Here is a 22,710-nt window from a genome sequence, read left to right on the forward strand (position 1 = left end):
TATTAATTATTCCATAAAGTTCCTTACTAAGCCAGTTGAGGTCTTCAAGAGATTAAAGGTGAAATCTTTCTTCTAGTTTTTTCTGTTTTTTGTTTTGAAGCAGTTACATTCAATTTGGCATGAACTTGGAATATAACGTTTCCTGTTTTGTGTAAAAATGAAAATCTTTGAAAGTGTATAGTCACCCTATGTAAACTGAACATTTGAACTTTGTTTTATGTTATTTAAATCAAAATACAATGCTGCTATTTGACTGCTTTAACGAGCTGCAAAAACTTCCATTTTTAACTATGTAACTGTATTTTTATGTATAAAGTTTTTGATAGACATTCAATTTGTAACCATAAGCTTTAATCATACTGTGGAATGAATCCTTACCATTGGCCTATCTCCAATTACCGCCTCCAATTTGGACTGGCAGTTAGATACATGCAACTGATTGGTTCTTTTTCATTTAAATATAATAATTGTTCATTTAGCCTATGACTAAGTGCCCCTATGGCACAAAACACGTAAGGCCTTTGTTGTGATGTTTTTGCTCTAATAAAAATACTTTTTTACTACATCTATTTTTGGAGTGTGATCCGTTTTGTGCCAGCCTATCACTATTTATTATCTGCTATATTGCCTTCCTGAGCTGAAGGTTTAGGGTTTGTGCACCTGGATCCCCTGCTTGTTTGGGTAAGTTAACCCCAACATTACAGTTTATTGCATTGACACTGAACATTTATATATATATATATATATATATATATATATATATATATATATATATATATATATATATATATATATATCCTCAATTACATTCAACCCATATCCACCGAACAAAAGAAATGTTATCATTTAAAATATATTTAACATTTGTTTATTATTTCCCATATGACTGCTTTTTGTTTTGTAACATCTGCTTTGCCTTTGTTCAGCTTTTCAGACAATCCTTCACTGTTGGGATACTGACCTATTCGGAGAAGGACGAGTGCAAATGGTTGAAATACTGGTTGCAATCGCCAATCTTTAAAGGCCACATAGATAATGTGCAAGTTATCTGCTACTCTGAAGATATAGAAGGACTTAAAAAGAAACTCACAGAGTGTTCCTATATACTTTTTTACCACCGAGGCACATTTGGATCCAAAATGACTGATTCTATGATTGCCAGCACCGTGAGACAGACAACTTCCAAACTTGGTAAAAGTTCATCCATAACTAGTTTCTGATCTTCAGTACAGAAATGTGGAATGGGAGAAAGTTGAGGGTGAAATGGGTGAAAGACATTTCTATTGGGTAGCAGTAAACCTCTACAACATAAATAGTATAGGGAATATGGGCAAGCTTCTTCTCAACCTGGGCATATGCTGTAAGATTCACTATACAAGGAGATCTTTACTTCATTTGGACACAAGTGCACTGGACCAACTCAGGATCTTGGCCCCCAGCCTAATGGTCAGATTGTGATATGGACTTAGAAAGACCCTTTGGGAGTGCTGTGGATCAAGGCGCTGATTCACTTCTCTTTTTGTAACCTGCTTGATAGATATCTGCCAAATTTTAGCCAATATACAGTATAGAATGGCCAAGCTGACAGAGGACTTCATAACAGACTAATATGATGCCAACTCGATCTGGAGAAGTTGAGGGCTTCTTCTGGCCTATGAACAGCCTTCCTTAATGAGAATTCAGGTCTCTCCAAATTATAGAATTATGGTCCTTTTTATATCCCATCCTTCCCGGTTCACAGTCCCATAATTAATCACCATTGTGTCACTACTATAGGCAAAAAATATATCCTTGAGTGTTGGAAATATCATCCATACCCACTGGTTGTATCATTAAATCTAGCTGGTGCTTCCTCGCTCAAGTTCTTCTCTAAGCAACACCTTTGTCATAGCAATGTCATATGCATCATAACATTGCTATTCTCAGTCTCAGCATTGTAGGAACAAAGTGGTTCTCACATTCAAGATTTATAATGTGTAAACTCATGAAAAACACAAAAAAATTGCAAAGTAAAGGTTGTCAAGATCCTGTAGAAGTCAGTATTAACTTAAATATATTGACCAGTTTGGTAAGATTCTTTAATATGCCACGTAATATTATATTAACTATCTGTTGCTTAAGTATTCTTTTTTGTGGTATCGTTTTCTTCTAATAACTTTCATGGCATTCATGGTTTTAGAGAAATAGTGTTTAATGGTGGTTTCAAAAACCTCTAAAACCACTAAAATCTGACCTTTGATAAATGGGCTTCTTATTGTTGGCACTGAATGGAGAGACCTGCTCCCCTGAATAAGGCCAAGAACAGACAGCTTTGCTGTCATGTTGGATAGTTATTGGTCTCTGCACTCCAAAGCAGAATGTAGAAACTAGCAACAATTCTCCAAACAACTGAGGTGCAAAAACAATGCCTTTATTGAACCATACTATCTTCAATCTGTAAATACAATTGTAATGCAAACTTCTTATGAATACAGATAATAAATATCTCTGCACCATGTTAGAAGATGTAATCATATTCTCTTCATTCCAGATGCTTGTATATTACTTTTCTCATACTCTGTATTATTATTTTTATACCACAGAGAAGACAAACATGATGATTGCTTTGGGTCATCTTAAAAACAAAAAACATGAAGACGAGATGAAGAACAAGTTGCACGAGAAAATTGGAAAAGAGTATAACCAACTGCTCTTCACAAGAGGAGAAATCGAGCAATATGAAAACCTCATTGGTTTATATCCATGGAAGAAATTGGACCAGATAAAGGCGGCATTATCTACTGCTTGCAGAGGTACCAAAATATGCATACATTGGTGACAGATATTCATATTAGAAATCCCAACTATAGTTTCATACAGCCCTGAGCATAGGATGTTGGTAGTTCTTGGACAGTAGCCCCCTGTATGGTCATAATACAGACAGGCAGGAAAGAAGCTTGTTATTGTACAATAACATTTGGGAGACATATTTTGAAGTGGATACTAAGAGGTCAATATATTCAATACAAAATCAACAATAATAAATATTTTTACCAATTTTAATAATTTATTATCTACCCATTATGAAAGTTGTTAAGAGCTTTTAGCTACACAGTACAGTGTAGGTGTACCTCCATCCTCATTGTCATCCCCTAAAAGACTTTCATGTTGGGTCCCCCAACCATTGCTCATTGATTGTGAACAAAATCTCTAATGTTAATAACCTTTCTTTTCTTCTAGGATATGAAAGTTACGGTTCTTCGGTAAGAGATAATTTATTTGCCTTGATAAACTTGAATTATCTGAAGAATAAAATACCTAAATGCATGCAGAGTAGAAGTAATAGTTGTCCATGCCCCAATTAACTGATAACTTGACTCAGAAGGGGCTCTTGCAGCAATGTAGCTTACAGAAGTAGTGCTTAGGGTCTTTGAGGACATTATTTATCTGGTGGGCATATGACCATTCATGTTACTGTCTTTTATTTTAGCACTGATACCCACACTTCTTTAGGGTACCTTCTGGCTCTCAAGACTGTCTAGGGAGGGTGAGTAAGGTAGAGGTAATCTATTGGGGTCAGGTTCCACACAAGAGGCTTAGAACATATACCTCCTTAACTATATACAGAGCAGTTTTTTCCAGACTTTTTTTAGTCTGAGGTCCAACATTTTGTCAACATTTTCAAGAAGATAAACACTTTGTGTCAGTTAAACTTCTCAAGTTCGAAGATTATTCATATATTAAGTATTGAATAATACTATTCAGGGTGGGCTTACATGACTACTTTTGCAGCATCCTACCTGTTCAATGTCGTGGGTTCCTGAAAAAGCTTCAGCCTAATAGTTTGGGGCCTCTAAAATAACAGATGCCACCTCATGACTTAAATAATCACTGATAACTACAAGTCAATGAAGACAATGATCTTTATGAACAAATATAGCAGTTTGTGTTGATTAAGATGTAGCTAAAAGAGCCCAATGGCTTCTTGCCAATGTAATACATTAAGGTTCTTCAAAACACCTGGAAAAATGACTAAAAGATTCCAGTCATTACACAATTATACAGTTAGGTCCACATGTTCACTTGATGCAAAGAATTATTTACTTGGTCCAAGCTCCATGCATAATACTGTACCCTACGCTCCTTGACAGTGGACCTATGAACCTAAAGCAACAGTTGCGTCATCAAGAGAAGTTAGTAGAGGAGTGATTCTTTCTGCCTCTAGTGTGCAGTAACTATGCAGTTATTTACATCAACAGGTCATTGTCCTGAATGTAACATTTAAGAACATGCATTATTGTGAGTTATTGTGACCACAAGTGCTAAAGAAATAAAAGGTGCAAAACTTGAGCACATGAGGGAATTTAGGTGCAAGGCAAGGTGCAAGGAGCAGCTCTGTATATATTGGCTGCCAAGCAGAATGCGATACTTACAGAGCCATATGTATTTGTCCCTGGCCAGGGTGAGTAGGAGCCAGAATGGTGGTTGCCCACCCCTTATGAATACAATGTTGGTAAATGCAGGCTATAATTGGGATGTGCCTCTTGGTGCTCAGTGAGTGGAGGGTGCAAAGAGAAAGCCTTTTTTGCAGTTTGCTTCCTGTGGCAATAATGCATTTGGTTGTGCCTTGTCTCTTTTCTGTTTTAAATGCACAACATTTTTTTTCTAGCCAAAGAAACATACTGTTGGAATCGCTTCACGGTCTTCAGAAAGTGATTTTGAGTGGCTGGCCCAGCTTCTGAAAAACTCATGTCAGGCCGATGTCAGATACATTTACATCTCTAACAATGGGCGACACAAGTTCTGGGATGATGTTTCTCATTGCACATTCGTTATCCTTTATCACACCAAGAAAAGAGGGAGGATAAACATCACTGATGTCACTGACTCTCTCTATGATGAAGAAATTAAATATCTGGCCTCTGCACTGGGTATGGAACACAGTTGTAACCCCACTTTGGTTACTGACTCTTTAAATAGTAAATAACCCCTTGCAATTTAGGACCCTAAAGTTCTCTTTGCTTATGAAAGATACTGGGAACTGGGATTACAGCGCAGTGCCTCCACCTAGTAGGCACTGAGGAGCACACCTCTAGGAAAAATAAATCACACAGTTGCAGTAATAAAAATATAAACTTTATGTAAAGCTGTATGCAATAATTGTTAAAGCAAATCACACAAAATAACTTTGCCCTGGGGAACCTCTGTAACAATCAACCCCTGGTACAGTCTCTCAATGCCACAGTCCCACACTGGGTGGATCAATGCAGAATAACTCAGGTCAGTTCAATGTCCCTTCCCCAAGAGCTCTAATGTCCCCAGGAAGTGCTACCTTTGGAGTTAGTAGCCAATCCCACACGGCAGGTACATGAGCAAGACCTGTCCTCACCCTGGGGAAACACACAATGCCCAAAGTATCCACAGGCAGGAGATAGACACTGGCTCTCCCTGAAGCTCAAATGCTTACTCAAAGCAGAGCACAACACAGCCCTTTCCAAGTTCCTCCTAGTTAGTTTTTTCAAACAGCAGCACTGTCACTCTCCACATATCTGGATCTCTCTGGCTGTCTGTTGCCACCGGGTTCCATTATAAGCTCTGTCTGTAACCCTGTACATTTGGCTCCAAAGTCAGGCACTCCCCTGGGTCCTCCTAATCCTTGGGATGCACTGGGGCACCCAGCCAATGGGATGGCTCTCCACCCTGTAACTGGGCTGGTTAAGTCACAGACAGAAAAACAAGGGAAGGACTTGTCTGATCTCCTACACAATTATATGGTGAGAAAGTGGCTGCCCATGCTTGGTTTGTGCATGTCGCAAATCAGATTCTACACTGAGTTAAAGTTTCTGATGTCTATGCATTATTGGTGTGACCTGGCTGGAACTAGGGGTAGGCACAAAAAGCAAGTGCCTAGGGCACAATGGCAGGAAGGCATAATTCCCCTATTAAAAAATTATATAAATCTGCCTTGGCTATATTCAAGTTCTTGGACTATTGGCAGTGGGCCCCAGGGGTTGTTGTTCCTTTATATTGGGTGCCTATATTATTGATATATGCAGGGCTAGATTTCTAGGAAGGCTACAAAGGCCTGGGCCTCAGGGTGCAGCATGTCCCCTGCTGACGTAGAAGAGCTGGCAGAGAAAGAGTTTGCAAAGTAGCAGAGCAGGTGTGGAAAGCAGGTTGATGTGAGAGAATGAGCAGTAGGGGAAGGTTTCGAGCCCGGCGGAGTCAGGTACGAGGGGGGGGGCAGGGGACACAGGCATTTTGAAATCCGGCCCTGCAATGGTATTCTGGATTTAAGCTGTCGGTAAACTGTAACCAAAGCCTTTTCTGACAGCATATTTATAAAGGTGTCAAAAACCAGCACTGAAATGGACCAAACATTGCCACTTTAAAGCCACAGTACTGTATGTAAAAGCCAATGAAAACGAGGGTGAACGATTGGATCAGCCTGATTGGCTCCTCTTGGGTGGTCAAAACATTCAAAGATCCACTTCGTTGACAACTTCAATGAGCATTTTAAGAAGTATCAAGAATATTGCCCTAAGCTCCATCTTAGAGCTTAATGGACAGTCGTATACATCCTACCATAGCCATCAACTCTTGTAGGCAATATAGAGTTTTTCTTCAGGGGAAAAGCTTAATGCTGAGGACACTTACTTACTTTGCTGCAGGTTGTGTAACCCAGCACTAATTTAAATGCCTAAAGGAAAAGATACATGATTAAAAATCTGTAATATATTGAAATAGAATTGCTTCCAAAGTATCTATGAATGAATGTGTCATTTGGTAAAAATAAGTAGTGTAGGCAAAGCCCCTCGATGTTAGGGACACCTCATAAACTTTCATTGGCTCCCAAACACTCATTATTTCAACCGAATGTGTGACATACTGTACATGGTATAATTCAATCTATTAAGAGGAGACAAATTTTTTTTCAATGACTTGTTATGGGATTCACCCACTGGGCTCTTGCTTATTAATGGATTAGTAAAGACAAAGCCCACCTAGATACAAGGAATATGTTTTTGTTTATGTCTGTAGGGAAGGACAATGTGATTGTTGTGGTAGGTGATCTTGATAACAGCAGCAATGAGGAGAAAGAGAGGATCTTGCTGAGCCAACCCAGCATTGGGCACCAAGCCAAAAATGTGATCCTTTTAACCCAAAAGGAGACAGATCCTAACTACGAGAGACTTGTTACACAGCAGATAGAAGAAGATGAAATTAATGTAAAGAAAAAACTTGATGCCTTGAAAGAGATTCTAGGAGAGGGTAAGGCTGTTTGTAAATGTGACTACTTGCCAGTGACCTCATTAGAAATGCTTTCAGTAAGATTCTTCTGCGCCTCCAGTGGTTTCACACAGGCCAAGTGTTACAAGTAAATGATGACCAAGCTTTGGCCATCCTTAACATTTTTTTCTATTTTTTTATTTTCTAGCAAAAGCTACCATGATGAGTGGAGCAGCAGATACCACAAATGTCCACAGACAAGAGGAAACTTCAAATATACTCCCATTGGAGACAAATGAAGTAAATGAGACAGAATAAGACTCATGGCTTCTTCATGGTTTCAGTTGCATCAGCAAAATAAAAATATGATGAAGGCAGAGCTCTAGAACCCCTAGCCCTGGCAAAATACGGGATCATTGCTATTATAAAGACCCCCAGTCAGTGAAATAGTTGTGGAGGACATGATAAACTCTGCTATAAATATATTTTTTGGGGTGGTTGAGGGGCAAAAAATATTGTCCTTTCTCTATCTTGGTCTCATCAACCAATCAAATATTCACTTTCATTTTCTTCACTTGCAGATGACCGGTGAAAACGAACTGGTTGGCTGTATTGAAATGTGCACATTTGCCAAGTATTAGAGAATGCGATTTTAACTTTCTTCCCCCTTAAACAGAGACTGCCACATGCTATATAGCTACATGATGAAGATGAAGTTGAAAATATTTCCAGATTCACAATTTTGTCCAACTGAAAAAAAAAGCTTTACTAGTGACTATTTTCAATTTTCCTCAGCATTTATGGGAATCCTTCCTTAACAAAGGATATTAATCAAAATATGAGTGAAAATGTACATTAAGCAATATAATCATGTTCATGAAACATTTTGCTATATGATTGGAGGGTGCTTATCCCTCATTAGATACAGAGAGTGAGAACACTGTGAATTTCAATTTCATGTTGCAAACTTTTAACACCTGCTTCTTATGGCAGTTGAGTCACAATCTGTTCGTAATCCATAAATATATTGACTATGTGCATGGAAAACTGTTGCATTTCGCACATTTTGCCTAAAGATAATGGTGTTTCCTTGCTCTAGGTCATGGCTGTTGAGTGACACCTGAGGAAGGAGCTGGATTTAATTGACGTCTATTTTGATATTCTGTCTGCCCACATATGAATTTAAGCTCCTTTAAATGGTTTGAATGTGATTGTATATGTATTTATAGTAAGCTGGCTGTGACTATGGTATAATACATTAAATGGCAGCTCAACCTCAGTTACTGTACATGTCCATTTTTTTCTAGTTACTTGTATTTATTAGATTGTTCTATTTCTTAACATTGAGGTCAAGCCCTGCTTCCCCTTAGTGAACCATTTCCGTGCCTTCTCCTACCCTGTTTATAGGAAGGCTATACCCATGAACATTGCAGGTCTCTATAAAAAGATTTATCCATGGAGAAGTAAGAAAGAAAAGAAAAAAGTGTTCAGTGGAATGGCGAATGCAAAGAAATGGTAATATAGGGAGATTAAATTGCGACAGATCTCCCCAAAATACTTTCCCACTGTCAATAAAGTAAATTGCTGATGAAAAAAGAGCTTTGTTTTTTCGAAGTTGCCCAAAATTGTCCTTTGAGGATGGGGTCAACCTTAGAATATGTATATAATAAATATATAAATTAATGTAATCATAAAATAATTCATATAATATAAATTCATTTTTGGTTAAGTATTCATTCTAAACATATTGTTTTCCTTTAAGGAACAAGAAGGAACATGTGGTTAATAATAGTAATTTCTAATTGAAGTTAGGCTGATGGCTCCTTTAGGGTCTGGCCACACGAGCAGATTCTGGGAGATTAGACACCCCAGCGATGAAAATCGGCTGGGGCAATGCACATGCGGCGCTTCGTTTTCAGAAGTCGCCCCAAATTTCCTTGTAAGGCAACTTACAAGGAAACTAAAAGCTTGAGTTTCAGTTTCCGAAGTCGCTCGAAGTTGCCTTACAAGGAAACTTGGGGCGACTTCTGAAAATGAAGCACCGCATGTGCATTGCCCCAGCCGATTTTCATTGTAGCCGGCGGAGGGCAGGGGGAAGGCAGTTCGGGGAAATTGTCGCCCCAAAGAATAGGAGATTTGTCGCTGGGGTGACTAATCTCCCCGAATCTGCTTGTGTGGCCTGACCATTAAAGTAAAAAGGGATAAAGTCTCTTCTTCTGACTCTTTCCAGCTTTCAAATGTATTATAATTGATACTTTTTATTACTCAGTTTTCTATTCAGGCCTCTCCTAATACCAGCCTCTTATTCAAGTCAATGTATGGTTGCTATGGTAATTTGGTTTTATTTAAAGGTGAGTACCCCTTTAAGGGAATGGCAACATTAGTGCCAGTTACAAATATACAAATGATAAAAATGTATCGGATACATATAGGGAATATTTTCACTCCCCCACATAAAGGTCATCAGTTATGCATGTGAAATGTGAGTTTCTGCAATATATGGGGACAATTTGGTTAGATGGACTTTTTTCCATAAAACAGTATAGATGCCAGCAAAAGAACATCCTTGAGGTGGCTTATTTATCAAAAGTCTCATTTTAGTGGTTTTAGAGGTTTTTAAAACCACGACTAAACTTACTTTCTCTAAAACTACAAATGTAATGAAATGTATTAATATATAACCAATTTAAAAAGTACAAATGAAAAAAGCAGTGAATGATGCAGTAAAAAATGTGAAAACCTAAAAAAAATTTAGTTTTTCTGACAATTTCTAGCAAAAAAAACCTCTAAAAGTCTAGCAACCAGATTGTTGAAATGTCAAACTGGAGAGCTGCTGAATAAAAGTTAAATAACTCAAAAACCAGAAATAAATAAAAATCAATCACAAATTGTCTACATCATATTAAAAGTTTGTTTAAAGGTGAACATCCCCCTTTAATGTACTTAAATCTCTCTGTTCATTAACCAATTTTTGAAATTCAATCATAATTAAACTCAATAATTTAGTTCCAAGCGCTAAAATATTTACAAAAAAAATTGAACCAAAAAGGAACTTGGCAGCAACAGCAATCACATTGTTTCCTTGCTTTTGTTTTCAAATTTGACCGGTTAAAAACTCTCAAGAAATAGCTTTAACATTGAAAATACACTTTGTTTGGTTCATGTTTCAAATCTTTTGCTGCAATTTTCTCAAAATGCAGAAGAAAATTTGGTGGAATACAAGGGTGCTTGATCAAGGGTGCCCCTCCGATGAAGCAACCAATGGTGATTAATGCATCAGGCAATATATAATGTATTGATGTGGTGTTTGTTCACTAATAAATGCTTAAAGTGAGTAATTGTGCATATCTATTTGTTTATTTGCTTAGCGCTATTGGACCTTGGCATGCTGCTCACCCCTAGATAGCTTATGGCCTTGAGATATTAGGAATACAAGGGTTACTGTTACATCTAGGTAGTAGTGGCCTCTACTATTCACTCAACACTCACTTAACCAACACTTAACTTAACCAACGTCTTCTTTTGCCTACACAATGGCCTTCAGCATTCCAACTTTCTCATTGAGGGAGAAGAGAATAAACAGATGGAAGTAGATTAAGAGATGAGAAACTCAAGGAAACACTAATATACCAGGGCTGTCGAACTGGAGGCCCATGATCCAAATGTGTCCCCTCTAATGGTTTTTTTATGGCCCCCAGTTCACTCAGAGACTCCATAAACTTAACTATGTGACACCATCAATTTAACTGAACATGAATCTAAATACTGTATGAAATATACAGTAATTGGCCCACTACAGGTAATAAGTAGGACAGTACTAAAAATATAGAACAGCAACCAATCAGATGCTTTTATTTTTTTAACAGGTAGTTGACTAAACTATAGATTGGTTGCTATGGGCAACTACACATGGACCCATGTTTATAAATGAATCCTTCTGGGTACATCCCACACCTTTCACTTTCCCCCTCTTTCTGTCTCACTTTCCCTGTATTCTATTCCAGACAGAGATCTATATGCGATGGGCTTGAATGTTCTCCCCATGTCTGTTTGGGTTTTCCTCCAGGCACTCAGGTTTCCTCCCACACTCCAGGCAGGTTACTTGGCTCCTGGTAGGATTTTCTCTGGGGCAGGGAGACAGATATTACGGTGATAGGTTAGAGATGTGGAGATGGTGGGGAGACAGAATAAAGAGGAATAGAAAATAGGGTGTAATAGGGCTGATGTATTCCTAAAAATATTCAGTGTTGCAGCATATTTAACTGCCACAACAGAGACTTCACATGGACCCTGGTGAAAGGGAGTCTTCCAAATAGTATCTCACACTTGGCTGGAAAGTCACACACATTTATTTTGTATCACATATGTGCCTGTCTGGCATTTCACATTAATGGACTCCAATAATGATATATTGCACCAGGTTTAGTCTGTGGGTGTAAATAATGTTTTATTGCCTTTGATTTTAATGATTTATATATTTTTGCGCTTCTTTATATAGTCGGTAGTACTGCCTCAATCTTGCCTCTCCTGATATACAATATTACCCACACATTAACCTATTGATAAAGGACAGGGATGCCCAACCTTTTTTACCCCTGAGCCACATTCAGATGCAAAAGGAGCTGGGATGCAAAACAAGCATGAATAATGTTCCTGGGGTGCCGAATAAGGGCCGTGATTGGCTATTTGGTAGCCCCTATGTTGACTGTCAACCTACAGGAGTCTCTGTTTGGCAGAACACCTGGTTTTTATGCAACTCAACTTGCCTCCAAGCCTAGAATTCAAAAATAAGCACCTGCTCTGATGCCACTGAGAGCAACATCCAAGGGGTCGGAGAGCAACATGTTACTCACAAGCTACTGGTTGGGGATCATTGACATTGGGGAACAAGAGAGGTACAGACTGCAGTGTAAGGGTGCAAAGGCCATTCCCTTCCTTGTTACCTGCCCCATTCTGCCCCCTAACTCCCACATCTGACAGTCAGCGGATGGTGGGTGGGAAGCATTTGTGCTGCTGAATTCATCTGGCAGTCTGAGCCCTACAGAAATTCAGGATTAATGGAAGTCAGTGAGCCAAGTACGAAATGCCAACACGTCCGACTGCACAAAAACTGTCAACGAATTCCATAAGCGAGTACTCTGAAGCGTTAATACTGAATGCTGAAAGGTGCCTAAAGTATTCAGAAGAAATATTCCTGTAGAAGGGATCTGTGCATTTGTGTTAGTTAGAGAAGTCAATATTAGTGTTTGAGTTATGTAGCTGGTACCTTAGTGGTTAATCAGTAGCAATTCATTAAAAAAAATAAAGGTATTTTGTTAATCATTATTTTGTGTGCAATAATTTACCCAATGGGTTAATTCTTTTAGTTATTTTTGGATTATACTAGATAGGAGTGTACCTAATACCCACTGTCTCCCCACACCACAGTGAAAACACTCAGGTTTATCAGGTGCCAGTCGGTGGGCACTGCACTGAAGCCAAGGAAATGTTGGAGAGCACAGGATTTTTAAGTTTTTTTTTTTTTAATCTGTCCAAAGTCGAATAATGTTCTTTAAATGTGAAGTGTTGCGACCACAGAGCAGTTATATAATTAAATGGAGGGAAACAAAATCCATGGGGCACTTGGCCAAAAAAGAGCGCCTGAAAACAATGCACATGGTTGGAGTTAATGTTCTTTTCAGGAAACATCTCCAGTTAGTTCCAAGGAGGGGCCACAGTGGCTGCCCAATAGATTGTTTCTTACTCTTCCAGACGAAATAAAAAAAAAGACTTTCGTTTCCCTGCTAAAATCAACAGAGGAAGGAGCTACGCAGCAGTGTTTTGTGAAGGGAGGTAAGAGCCATGTCTACGCCTGTTATGAAACTGAGAATTTAATTTGGTATTTTCATAGTTATAGGTAGGGAAGTAGATAAATATACAATATATTAAAGAGAATATTAAAAAAAAAAACATTTGGCTGACATTGCCATTGTCTGATGTATTTTCAGCTCATATCTTCTTTATTGTAGATGGGAGCCAATACTCTACCCAATATTCAAGGGCTAACCAGTTCATACTTGGGCTTTCATGACTTCACTTATGTTGGTGTTGGTATCGCTCTGTTACAGTTGTTTCCTAAATTCCGGCAGGACCCTATATATTACTGTCTATAACAGCTCCTGGCTTTGTGAACTATTATATAAACTCAGTGTTTATAGATGACAATAATCTTTAAGGGAAGTTCCATTATGTAACACTAGTTGGGCGGCTGCAGATGGAACACAAGGGTTTCTGTTATCACAATTAGTCCCTTTTATTATAGTGCCAGGATTCTATTGCCTGTGTCTCATCTAAGGTTTCTTACCTTTTCAGTCTGACTGTTCAATCAGTCACAACCCCGTTCGGCAGTACAGAGTCTATCTCTGCCCATAGACATAAAGCAATATATCAGGGCTATATCAGAAAGTCTCATGAAATGATTCTGCAGTGCAGCAATAAACAATGTTTTTTGAGACATACAGACTAACTTTACTCTTATTACATAATCATGTTATTAATGGCAGTATCCCTGCAATAGAACTTCACCTGAGGTTCCGACCAAAGAATAAAACCCTGAAGTCGGCAGTGGGAAGTCCCAAGGCGCCATGCAGGTATCAATGGTCGATTTACTTTCCAAAGTGGATTCAGGAAGATGCGTGGGCATCGAAATATCCAACAAGACCAGATCTGTTACTTTATCCTCTCCAAGGTAAAGCCTCTGCCCTAATATATCCTAAAGCCTTAGGGGCAGATTCACTAATGAGCAAACTCTCACCAGCGACCGCTTCACACCCATCGCAAAACTTTGCCAGGCGCAAATACGCAACGAATACGCTAATTCACTAAGATGCAATGTTTTGTCCCGGGCATCGAACGCTGGCGACTTTTCACTAGCGTTACTTCCGCAGTACGAGCATTTCATAGTGAAGATGCGTTATTATTCATTTGTGCCTAGAGAAACTTCTTGCGCTTAGGTCAATTTGCATAGGGCGGGAAATGTAAAGTTGTACGGACGTCTTTATTATAAATGTTGCTGCAAATGGTTTAAGATACCGGTTTTTATTACACAAGTCCAGGGAACCTTAATAAAGACAAGAGAGTTAATATAATGCCCTACACATGAGCCCACTGTAAAATTAATGTTCCAAACTTCCAAATGATATGAAATTTCTGGAAAAAAAACGCTTACTCAAAAAAAGGAAAAGTCACCATGGTTTTTTGAACTTTGATGCATTTCCGGCACACAGGATATGATGTAAGTGAAGATTTAGCCTCTTTTAAGCACTTCGTCTGGTCTGAGGTGGAGAAGGCAACTCTGGTGAAAGAGGTAACGTTACGTAAAATCAGCATTTTAGTGAATGTGCGCAGTAACATCCGTTCACCAGAGTGTGAATGATCAATAGCGACAGTCTGTTTCGCTAGTGAATTGGCGCCTGTTAGTAAATTGGAGATGTCCCTGCGGGGGCTCACGCTAGCGAATAATCTCTAGCGTTAGCCACTTTGCTCCTTAGTAAATCTGCCCCTTAGACTTTTATAACTATAGCTATGACCAGAGTAACATTATTAAACTTTATGGAGACTAGGGACGCACCGAATCCGCTATTTTGGATTGGGCCGAATCCTTTGTGAAAGATTCGGCGAATACCAAACCAAATCTTAGGGGTGGGAAGGGGAAAACATTTTTTACTTCCTCGTTTTGTGACAAAAAGTCATGTGATTCCCTTCCTTAGGATTTGGTTAATCCGAATCCTGCTGAAAAAGACCAAATCCTGGCAGAATCCCGGATTCGATGCATCCCTAATGGAGACTAGTTGTCTAAACTGTGGGATACCGAATACAGAATAAAGTGCTTCTTAGTTTTTCTTCCTGAGTAAAACAATGATCCTTTCATGTCTGAGAGATATTTAGTTCTTATTAAAGACAGAACCCTGACACTGTTTCTATTCCCATTGCAGCACCTACTGTGAAAGTGGCTACGTCCATTCTCCACCACCTCCCACCATCTCTCCTGATGCCACTGACTACTGTGTGTTTGTGAAGAAGTCATTAACAGCCCGTGGCAGCGTGGGGGTCCTCACTTATCATTACTCTACATCACACACTATAGCCATTCTCTTCTCAAACCCCTTCGACTATAATTTACACAGCATATATTTTGGGGTGTGGATCACTGATCAGATCCGTAAGGCTGACCACACCCTATACAATGAGATGTACTACAATAAACACCCGTCCACTGAATTTAAATGTGTTGACGTCAAAAGACACGCACAGGCCTTAGAGGTTTCTCATGGCAACCTGAAAGTCTTGGCCACAATGTCCAATGACTACAAGGCCATCCTAAAATTAGATATTGTAGAGACTGATAAATAGGCTACTGGTAGGTATTGATCATATGGCTGATTGTCAATCAACAGTCAAGGGGCTTATTAACTACTAAATAGCACCAGTCTAGATATCAATAGCAATTAATAAGAGTTTTACTTTCTACCTTTTACTGAAGTAACTGCTGGTTGGATCAGGAAACTGCAATTTAGCATCTTTCTTAGTAAATAAGCCTCAAGTCTTTATAACTAAGGCTTATTCTGTACACATATATACTTGTAACTGCCTTGAAAATAATAGTATTATTTTATAGTATTTGCTGTAAGAATAACTGATCATTCACCTATTTCAGATATTGAGGAAATGTAATAAAGGTCACAAAGATTGCAATCCATAGCAACCAACAAGACGATGGCGCTTGGCTTTTACCTTCATAAACGCTATTTACTAACTTCCTGTTGTGTTTGTTGAATAAAGTAACTTCTGCAAACTATGTACAGTATTATTTTACTAAGGTCTATATCAGCTCTTTTAAAGTTTTCAGAGGATTTTCCATTATTTGTAAATGTAAAGCAAAGGTTCCTCACAGGAGGAGGGGTCATTCTTCCACTGTATAGAGCACCGGTAAGGCCCCATCTAGAATATGCCGTACAGTTTTGGTCTCCATCACTCAAACAGGACATTATTGTATTAGAGAGGGTACAGAGAAGGGCAACTAAGCTGGTAAAGGGAAAATCTTAGCTATGAGGAAAGACTGGCCAAATTGGGGATGTTCACGCTGGAGAAGAGGCGCTTAAGGGGTGATATGATAACTATGTATAAATATATAAGGGGTTCATATAATAATCTCTCTAATGCTTTATTTACCAGTAGGTCTTTCCAGCTGACACAAGGTCACCCATTCCGATTAGAAGAAAAGAGGTTCCAGCTAAATATTGGGAAGGGGTTTGTTACAGTGAGAGCTGTGAAGATGTGGAATTGTCTCCCTGAATCAGTGGTACAGGCTGATACATTAGATAGGTATAAGAAGGGGTTGGATGGTGTTTAGCAAGTGAGGGAAAACAGGGATATGGGAGATAGCTCATAGTACAAGTTGATCCAGGGACTGGTCCCATTGCCATTTTGGAGTCAGGAAGGATTTCTTTCCCCCTGTGAAGCACATGTAGGAGCCCATAGGGTTAATGTGCCCCTATGGCTTTATTTCCCTATTCCTTTCCTAGTTACAGGGGAAAAGCTCATGTATCTATTTAAGTATTTGCATATCCAATGCTATTGGCCAGGAGGCACTGTGACCACTTCCTGTCACACTTTGGTATAGTGAGTGACAAAGGGTGGATCTTCCTGTTTGGCTGCTGGTGTCCTGATCGACTGGTTGTTCCCATTGAGCCTGGTTACAGCAAAGCCCAGTAAAGTGTGAGCCCTAGAGGGACCGGGTTGGGGAGCAGGGAACCCCGTGAATGAGGTTAGCTAAGCAGGGTTAGTTCTGTCATAGACTCTCTAGGAGAGTAAGGTAGAGAGCACCGATAGTAAGAGCAGTTGGAGCTCCATTGAGGATTGTAGTAGGGAGGAGCTTCCCAAGGCTTTTGAATTGCCTGGAGTGAAGGGATCACAGTGGATAGGGTGTCAGGATTAGAAAGGTTCTCTCCCTGATCACTCCACTGGGTGGGAGCCGGACCACTCGGAGGTACAGTATATTGCAGAAGAAAATGGATGTACTACCTGACTACTGATGGGACTCACTGTCTCTGCTGTGTAATGTAACCTGTTTCAGACTGCTGTGTGGCATTGTGTATGACTTGTACCTCTGTAAGTAAACCCTGGGCACATTTGTCTTGTACAAATAAACTGTTATTCATTTGGTCCATCACAAGAATCTCCAGGCGCCCATTATTACTATTTGGCCCATTATTTCCTCTGGATCAACTGGCAGTTAGGCAGGTTTGTTGGATGTGAGTCTTTTTTCCACTCACTGTGTTACTGTAAGACTGCTGAGAATGCAAAACAAAGTACAATGAGCAGAAAAGGAAACTGAAAGGCACAATTTGGGTGTGAAACAGAACATAAAGGGGAAATAGAGGAATCAGGAAGCAAGAAAAACAAGATAGTAAGAGTGTCAGATAGAGAAGATCAGTGAGCCAGAATAAAAAACTAAAGATTAATCAACACAAAAAGATATTAAAGGTGATAAAAGAGAAATAGGGTGGGATAGATGGGGCATATTAATGGGGTATGATAACATTCATTTTTAATCTCGAAATCTCTGCATAAATTTCTAATTCTTTCTTCAGTAAAAAGTACAAATGAATTACATGATTTGTTTTAGACTTTTCCTTGTACACTGTTTGCTGTAAAATATTAATCTGTACCCTGGGAAAGGAGAGAGAGGGAAGAAATAGCGGCACAGGGACAGGAGAGAAAGAAATAGGGCCCTTAATTATAACGATGGCGACGGCAGCCTATGTACGAAGAACACACATTCACTATCGATACATCTGCAACTTGCCCCAGTTATTCTCCTTCCATGAATAGGAAATGGTTATCCATATAACTTTTCAGGTTGCATGTGCTGAAATAGCTCTGGAGATGGGGGCAGATTTACTGAGGTGCAAAATGGCTAACGCTAGCGACAATTCACCAGCATAGACGCCCGCAGGGACATTGCCAATTTACTAACGGGTCGTAGGCGCCAATTCAATAGTGAACAGGACTGTCGCTAGTGGTCATTCTCACTGTATTGCCAGGCGACTTTTCTCTCTGAGGAACGGACGCTGCTCCGCAAATTCACTCAAATACGGAATTTACTGAACGTTAACTCTTTCGCCAGAGTTGCCTTCATCACCTCAGACCAGATGAAGTGCAATAAAGCAGCCAGATCTTCCTCAATCTTCTATCACTTACATCATATCCTGTGAGCCCAAAATGCATAAAAGTTCAAAAAACGCTGATGACTTTTCTTTTTTTCAGAGTAATTGCAAAAGTCCTAACAAACTTTTTTTGTCGGGAACTGTTTTTTCCCAGACATTTCATAACATGGAACATTCATTTTACAGTGGGCTCATGTGTAGGGCATTATATTAACTCTCTTGTCTTTATTAAGGTTCCCTGGACTTGTCTAATAAAAAGTGGTAACTTAAACCATTTGCACCAACATTTATAATAAAAACGTCTGTACAACTTTAAATTTCCCGCCATATGCAACTTGACCTAAGCGCAAGATCACTAGTGAATTTTCTATAGGCACAAATGAACGCTAGCGCATGTTCGCTATGAAATGCTCGCACTGACGAAACTCTGTATATTAGTGAATTAGCGTTGTCTGAGCGAATTTGTGCCTGTTGAAGTAAATACCCCCCAAATGGGCAAACTTACAGAGCATTTATCTTTTTAGATGGGTCAGTGACCCCTATTTGAGAGATGGAAAGAGTCAGAAGAAGACAAATTATTCAAAAACTATTAAAAATAAAAAAAGAGGTCAATTGCAAAGTTGCTCAGAATTAGCTATTCTATAATATACTAAAAATAACTTTAATTGGAACCACCTTGTGTTTTTGATGTGAGCAGATTCCACATGTGGTGGATAGTTGGAAGACTGCAAGTGGGATAGAGCAAGGGGGGTGTGAGCTGGTGTCATTGGGAAGATCAGTCAACTGAAATATCCTAATGATATAAAGAAGGAGGCTGCTCTGTTGTGCTCTGTGCTGAGGATCAGTCAAGTAATCTGATGTCCCTGCGGATGGTAACGTTGGCCAATTGTTGCTAGCGTTAGCCACTTTGTCCTTTAGCTCAAAGGTGCACAAGCTCTTTAAGACAACTGTTCTTGGTTGCCATGTCCCAGCTCTTATAGATGGCTTCCCAAACTGCACCCTATAGTCAAGGGGAGGTCTAACCAATCACTCATACTTTGACTTTCGTAATATCTACTCTGTGGATGGTACAAATATATTGGTATTGCTCTGTGACATCTCCTTACAAAGCGATTGCTTTACCTTTTTGGTTTTAAACCTATCCAATTAATTTTTTTTTTTTTTAACAATTCAAGTTTATTAAGCATATCAGAATAGCAACATGGTTACACAGGTAGTTATTGCCACAATAGTATAAGCATATATAATGAAATCTTGAATAATAATTACACCTATATATTGCAAGCATCTTCGTTTTAGAACCTTGTTGTGCCTACCTTATGTAGTGGTCAAGTGGGTTATTAGGTAACACAGGAGTATTTATAGACTTGCGTGAGATGTATCCACCTGTCTCATGGGCTTATATTACCTTGATCTAACTGGGAGGGAAAGAACCACCTGCTTAAAATACTTAACGGTTGTACAGTGATTGGGAATACGTTGTGTGGATTCTTGCTACACTGCAATGTCTAGAAAGGGGAGTCAGTGGGCTATGTATCAGAGCTGTCTAGTTTCAAGAATGACTAGGTTTCGGCATACACCTTGTGCAATGGTATTAATTTACCTTATGCCGTAAGATTCGGTTGAGCTTCCAACCACATGTCCCATGTTTTTTTAAATTTTTCAGGGCAGCCTCTTCTAGTGTATATTAACTTGTACAGAGGGATGTTAGAGTTAATCTGCTTTTGCCACAGAGCAAGTGAAGGGGGATCATGTGATTTCCATTTCATGGCTATACATTTTTTCGCAGTAGTATATAAGATTGCTAAAAGAGTCCTTGTTGCCCTTGTTGGGGCCAAATCCTCTACTTGGTTGAGTAGCATAATGAACGGGTCAAGTTGGACAGGAATGTCTATGACTTCAAGCATGTAATTAGAAACAGAGTTCCAGAACCGTTGTATTTTGTTACATGACCAAAACATATGCATAAAATTTGCTGGAACCTGGTGACATTTTGGGCATTCCTCTGAGTGCTGTGGAGAGATTTTGTGTAATCTGGAGGGAGTGAGATAAGTTCGGTGTAGAACTTTAAATTGAAGTAATTTTTCTCTAGCTCCAACTAGATACTCGTGCTGTGAGTCCAGAATGTCCAACCAAGTGTCCTTGTTTAAATGAGGAATGTCATGTGACCATTGTCGAAAAGGAGTAAGCTCATGAACTGGGTAGGTTAGAATTAACTGAGCGTAAAATGTGGACAATGGCTTGGTGAGTTGAGGGTTGTGGACTCCATCTTCAATACTCCTTGAGGTTGTATCAATATTGTGACTACAGGCTTGAGATGTCAAGGCGTGTCTTAGTTGGAAAATCCTAAACAGCATGTAATTCGGAACATGAAATTTGGCCTTCAGGTAATGGAAATCACATACATCTTTAACATACTTAATACCGAAACTGCCCCACAGTTGGGGCTCAGGAACTGTTTGCAGCTGTGACAGATTTGGGTTGTACCATAGAGGGGCGTAGGGTGACAGGTGGTTGGTAGGTCTCGGGAATAGCTGGGTTGCTGTACGCCAGGCCTGCACTACAGCCTTCATTAATATTGTAGTATTGTGTGGTCGTGTGGTGCCCCTGTATAATAGATTTTTGAGGCCCTCGTATGATCCCATTACTCGAGCCTCTAAAGTGGTAGCTGGGTTTTCCCTTGATGGAGAGGCCCACCACCATGCTGTTGTTAACCTGGCTGCTAGATAGTACATAAACATATTGGGTGCTGCCAACCCCCCTTTATCTGTGGGAAGTTGTAACTTTGTTGCCTTTACCCTGGGTTGGGCAGCCCCCCAATATAAGCACGACAATAGAGATTTAAGTTTCTGGAAAAACTGAGATGGGATACTAATAGGGGTTTGCCGGAAGATGTACAGGAATTTTGGTAACATAATCATTTTAAACAGGTTAATGCGTCCCACTAGAGATAAGGGTAATTTGTTCCAGGCTTTAATTTTGTTCTCCAGAACGAGCATTAAGGGTTGGAGATTAAGATCCATGAACTGGTTAAGGTCTTTATGAACCCTAATCCCAAGATATTTAAAGGACGAGGTCCATTGCAGACCCATCGGATCTGGTAAAGTGAGTGGTGCTGGGGTATCGATAGGAAATAGGGAGGACTTCGCCCAATTGATTTTCAAGCCTGAATAGCTTGTGTGTTTATTGATAATAGATAGCGCCGCTACTAGATCCGAGGTAGGGTTAGCCAAGTATAGGAGCATGTCATCTGCAAATAGGGACAATTTCTCTGTTTGTGGGCCAAATTTAAGTCCCACTATATCTGGGGAGTCCCGAATTAGGCAAGCTAATGGTTCCATAGCAATGGCAAAAAGCAAAGGGGACAATGGGCAGCCCTGCCTCGTCCCCCGAGAGAGGGCGAAGTATGGGGAGATGTTGTGGTTGGTTTTAACACATGCTTTAGGGGCAGCATATAGAGCTTTTGTTCATTTCAGATAATTGACAGGGAATCTGAGGTAAGTCATGATGGACCATAGATACTTCCATTCGACTGAATCGAAAGCTTTTTCGTTGTCTAGTGAAGCTATGACCCTTTCACCTGGGTTGTCATGTTCAAGTACTAGGTTGGTATAAAGTCTCCTCAGATTAACATCCGCAGTTCTACCCTGGAGAAACCCAGACTGGTCTGGATGGATAATGGTAGGGAGAAAAGGGGACAATCTCCGGGCCAGTACTTTGGCTAAGATTTTTGCATCCCCATTTATAAGGGATATCGGGCAGTATGATGTACAATGCATGGGGTCTTTGCCTGGTTTTAGAATCAGGATAATCAGTGAGTTATTAGCGGAACTTGGTAAAGTATTATTGTCACAGATGGCATTAAATAATTTAGCCAGGCATGGTGCTAGGGTCGAGCTAAATCTTTTGTACCACTCCATGGGAAGACCGTCTAGGCCTGGGGTTTTCCCGGATGGAAACGAGTTGATTGCGTCCGTTACTTCCTGAGCAGTTATAGGTATGTTTAAGTTGTTACTATCAGCATTTGGCAAGGGAGTCATATCAATGTCATTGATATATTTGTGAATTTCTGATTCTGACATGGTCATGTTAGTTTGGTAAAGGGTTTGATAGTAGTTACAGAAGGCAGTGTTTATTTCCCCAGGGAGTGTACGAGTGATCCCATGCTCATCCCTTGTACCTGGGATTGTTGTGGTATAGGTTGGGTCTCTTGCTAGTTGTGCTAGTAATTTTCCGGATTTGTCCCCAGATTCTAGCAGGTTTGCTCTATGATAGATATGTGATTTTTTAACTT

The 22,710-nt window shown here is 39.6% G+C and overlaps 2 protein-coding genes across 3 annotated transcripts in view; both read left to right on the forward strand.

Moving 5' to 3' along the window:
• Positions 1 to 8,488, forward strand: part of LOC121398350 — a 31,261-nt gene extending 22,773 nt beyond the window's left edge. Inside the window, exons 8-13 of the mRNA XM_041577538.1 lie at positions 927 to 1,191; positions 2,583 to 2,792; positions 3,220 to 3,242; positions 4,649 to 4,910; positions 7,021 to 7,251; positions 7,418 to 8,488. Coding sequence (XP_041433472.1) covers positions 927 to 1,191; positions 2,583 to 2,792; positions 3,220 to 3,242; positions 4,649 to 4,910; positions 7,021 to 7,251; positions 7,418 to 7,527 — 1,101 coding nt within the window. The 3' untranslated portion in view covers positions 7,528 to 8,488. The remainder of the gene's footprint in view (positions 1 to 926; positions 1,192 to 2,582; positions 2,793 to 3,219; positions 3,243 to 4,648; positions 4,911 to 7,020; positions 7,252 to 7,417) is intronic.
• Positions 8,489 to 12,845: 4,357 nt separating this feature from the next.
• LOC121398358 (DELTA-thalatoxin-Avl1a-like) lies at positions 12,846 to 16,042 on the forward strand. Of its 2 annotated transcripts, none has more exons than XM_041577550.1 (3): positions 12,846 to 13,041; positions 13,752 to 13,936; positions 15,183 to 16,042. In XM_041577550.1, exons 2-3 carry the CDS (start codon positions 13,833 to 13,835, stop codon positions 15,598 to 15,600), a joined length of 522 nt encoding a protein of 173 aa, XP_041433484.1. In that variant the 5' UTR covers positions 12,846 to 13,041; positions 13,752 to 13,832; the 3' UTR covers positions 15,601 to 16,042. The 2 variants fall into 2 exon arrangements, with proteins under 2 accessions (XP_041433484.1, XP_041433483.1); XM_041577549.1 differs by having other exon boundaries at positions 13,766 to 13,936.
• The last annotated feature ends 6,668 nt before the right edge of the window (positions 16,043 to 22,710 follow it).

Source organism: Xenopus laevis, chromosome 9_10L, assembly GCF_017654675.1.
Source record: "Xenopus laevis strain J_2021 chromosome 9_10L, Xenopus_laevis_v10.1, whole genome shotgun sequence".
NCBI classification, from domain to species: Eukaryota; Metazoa; Chordata; class Amphibia; order Anura; family Pipidae; genus Xenopus; species Xenopus laevis.

Bases quoted from the DNA above. Each gene is read 5' to 3' on its own strand.
- LOC121398358 (XM_041577550.1), top strand. From the start codon at position 13,833: ATGCAGGTATCAATGGTCGATTTACTTTCCAAAGTGGATTCAGGAAGA. The intron at 13,937-15,182 runs GTAAAGCCTCTG...TTCCCATTGCAG, and splicing joins GTTACTTTATCCTCTCCAAG to CACCTACTGTGAAAGTGGCT.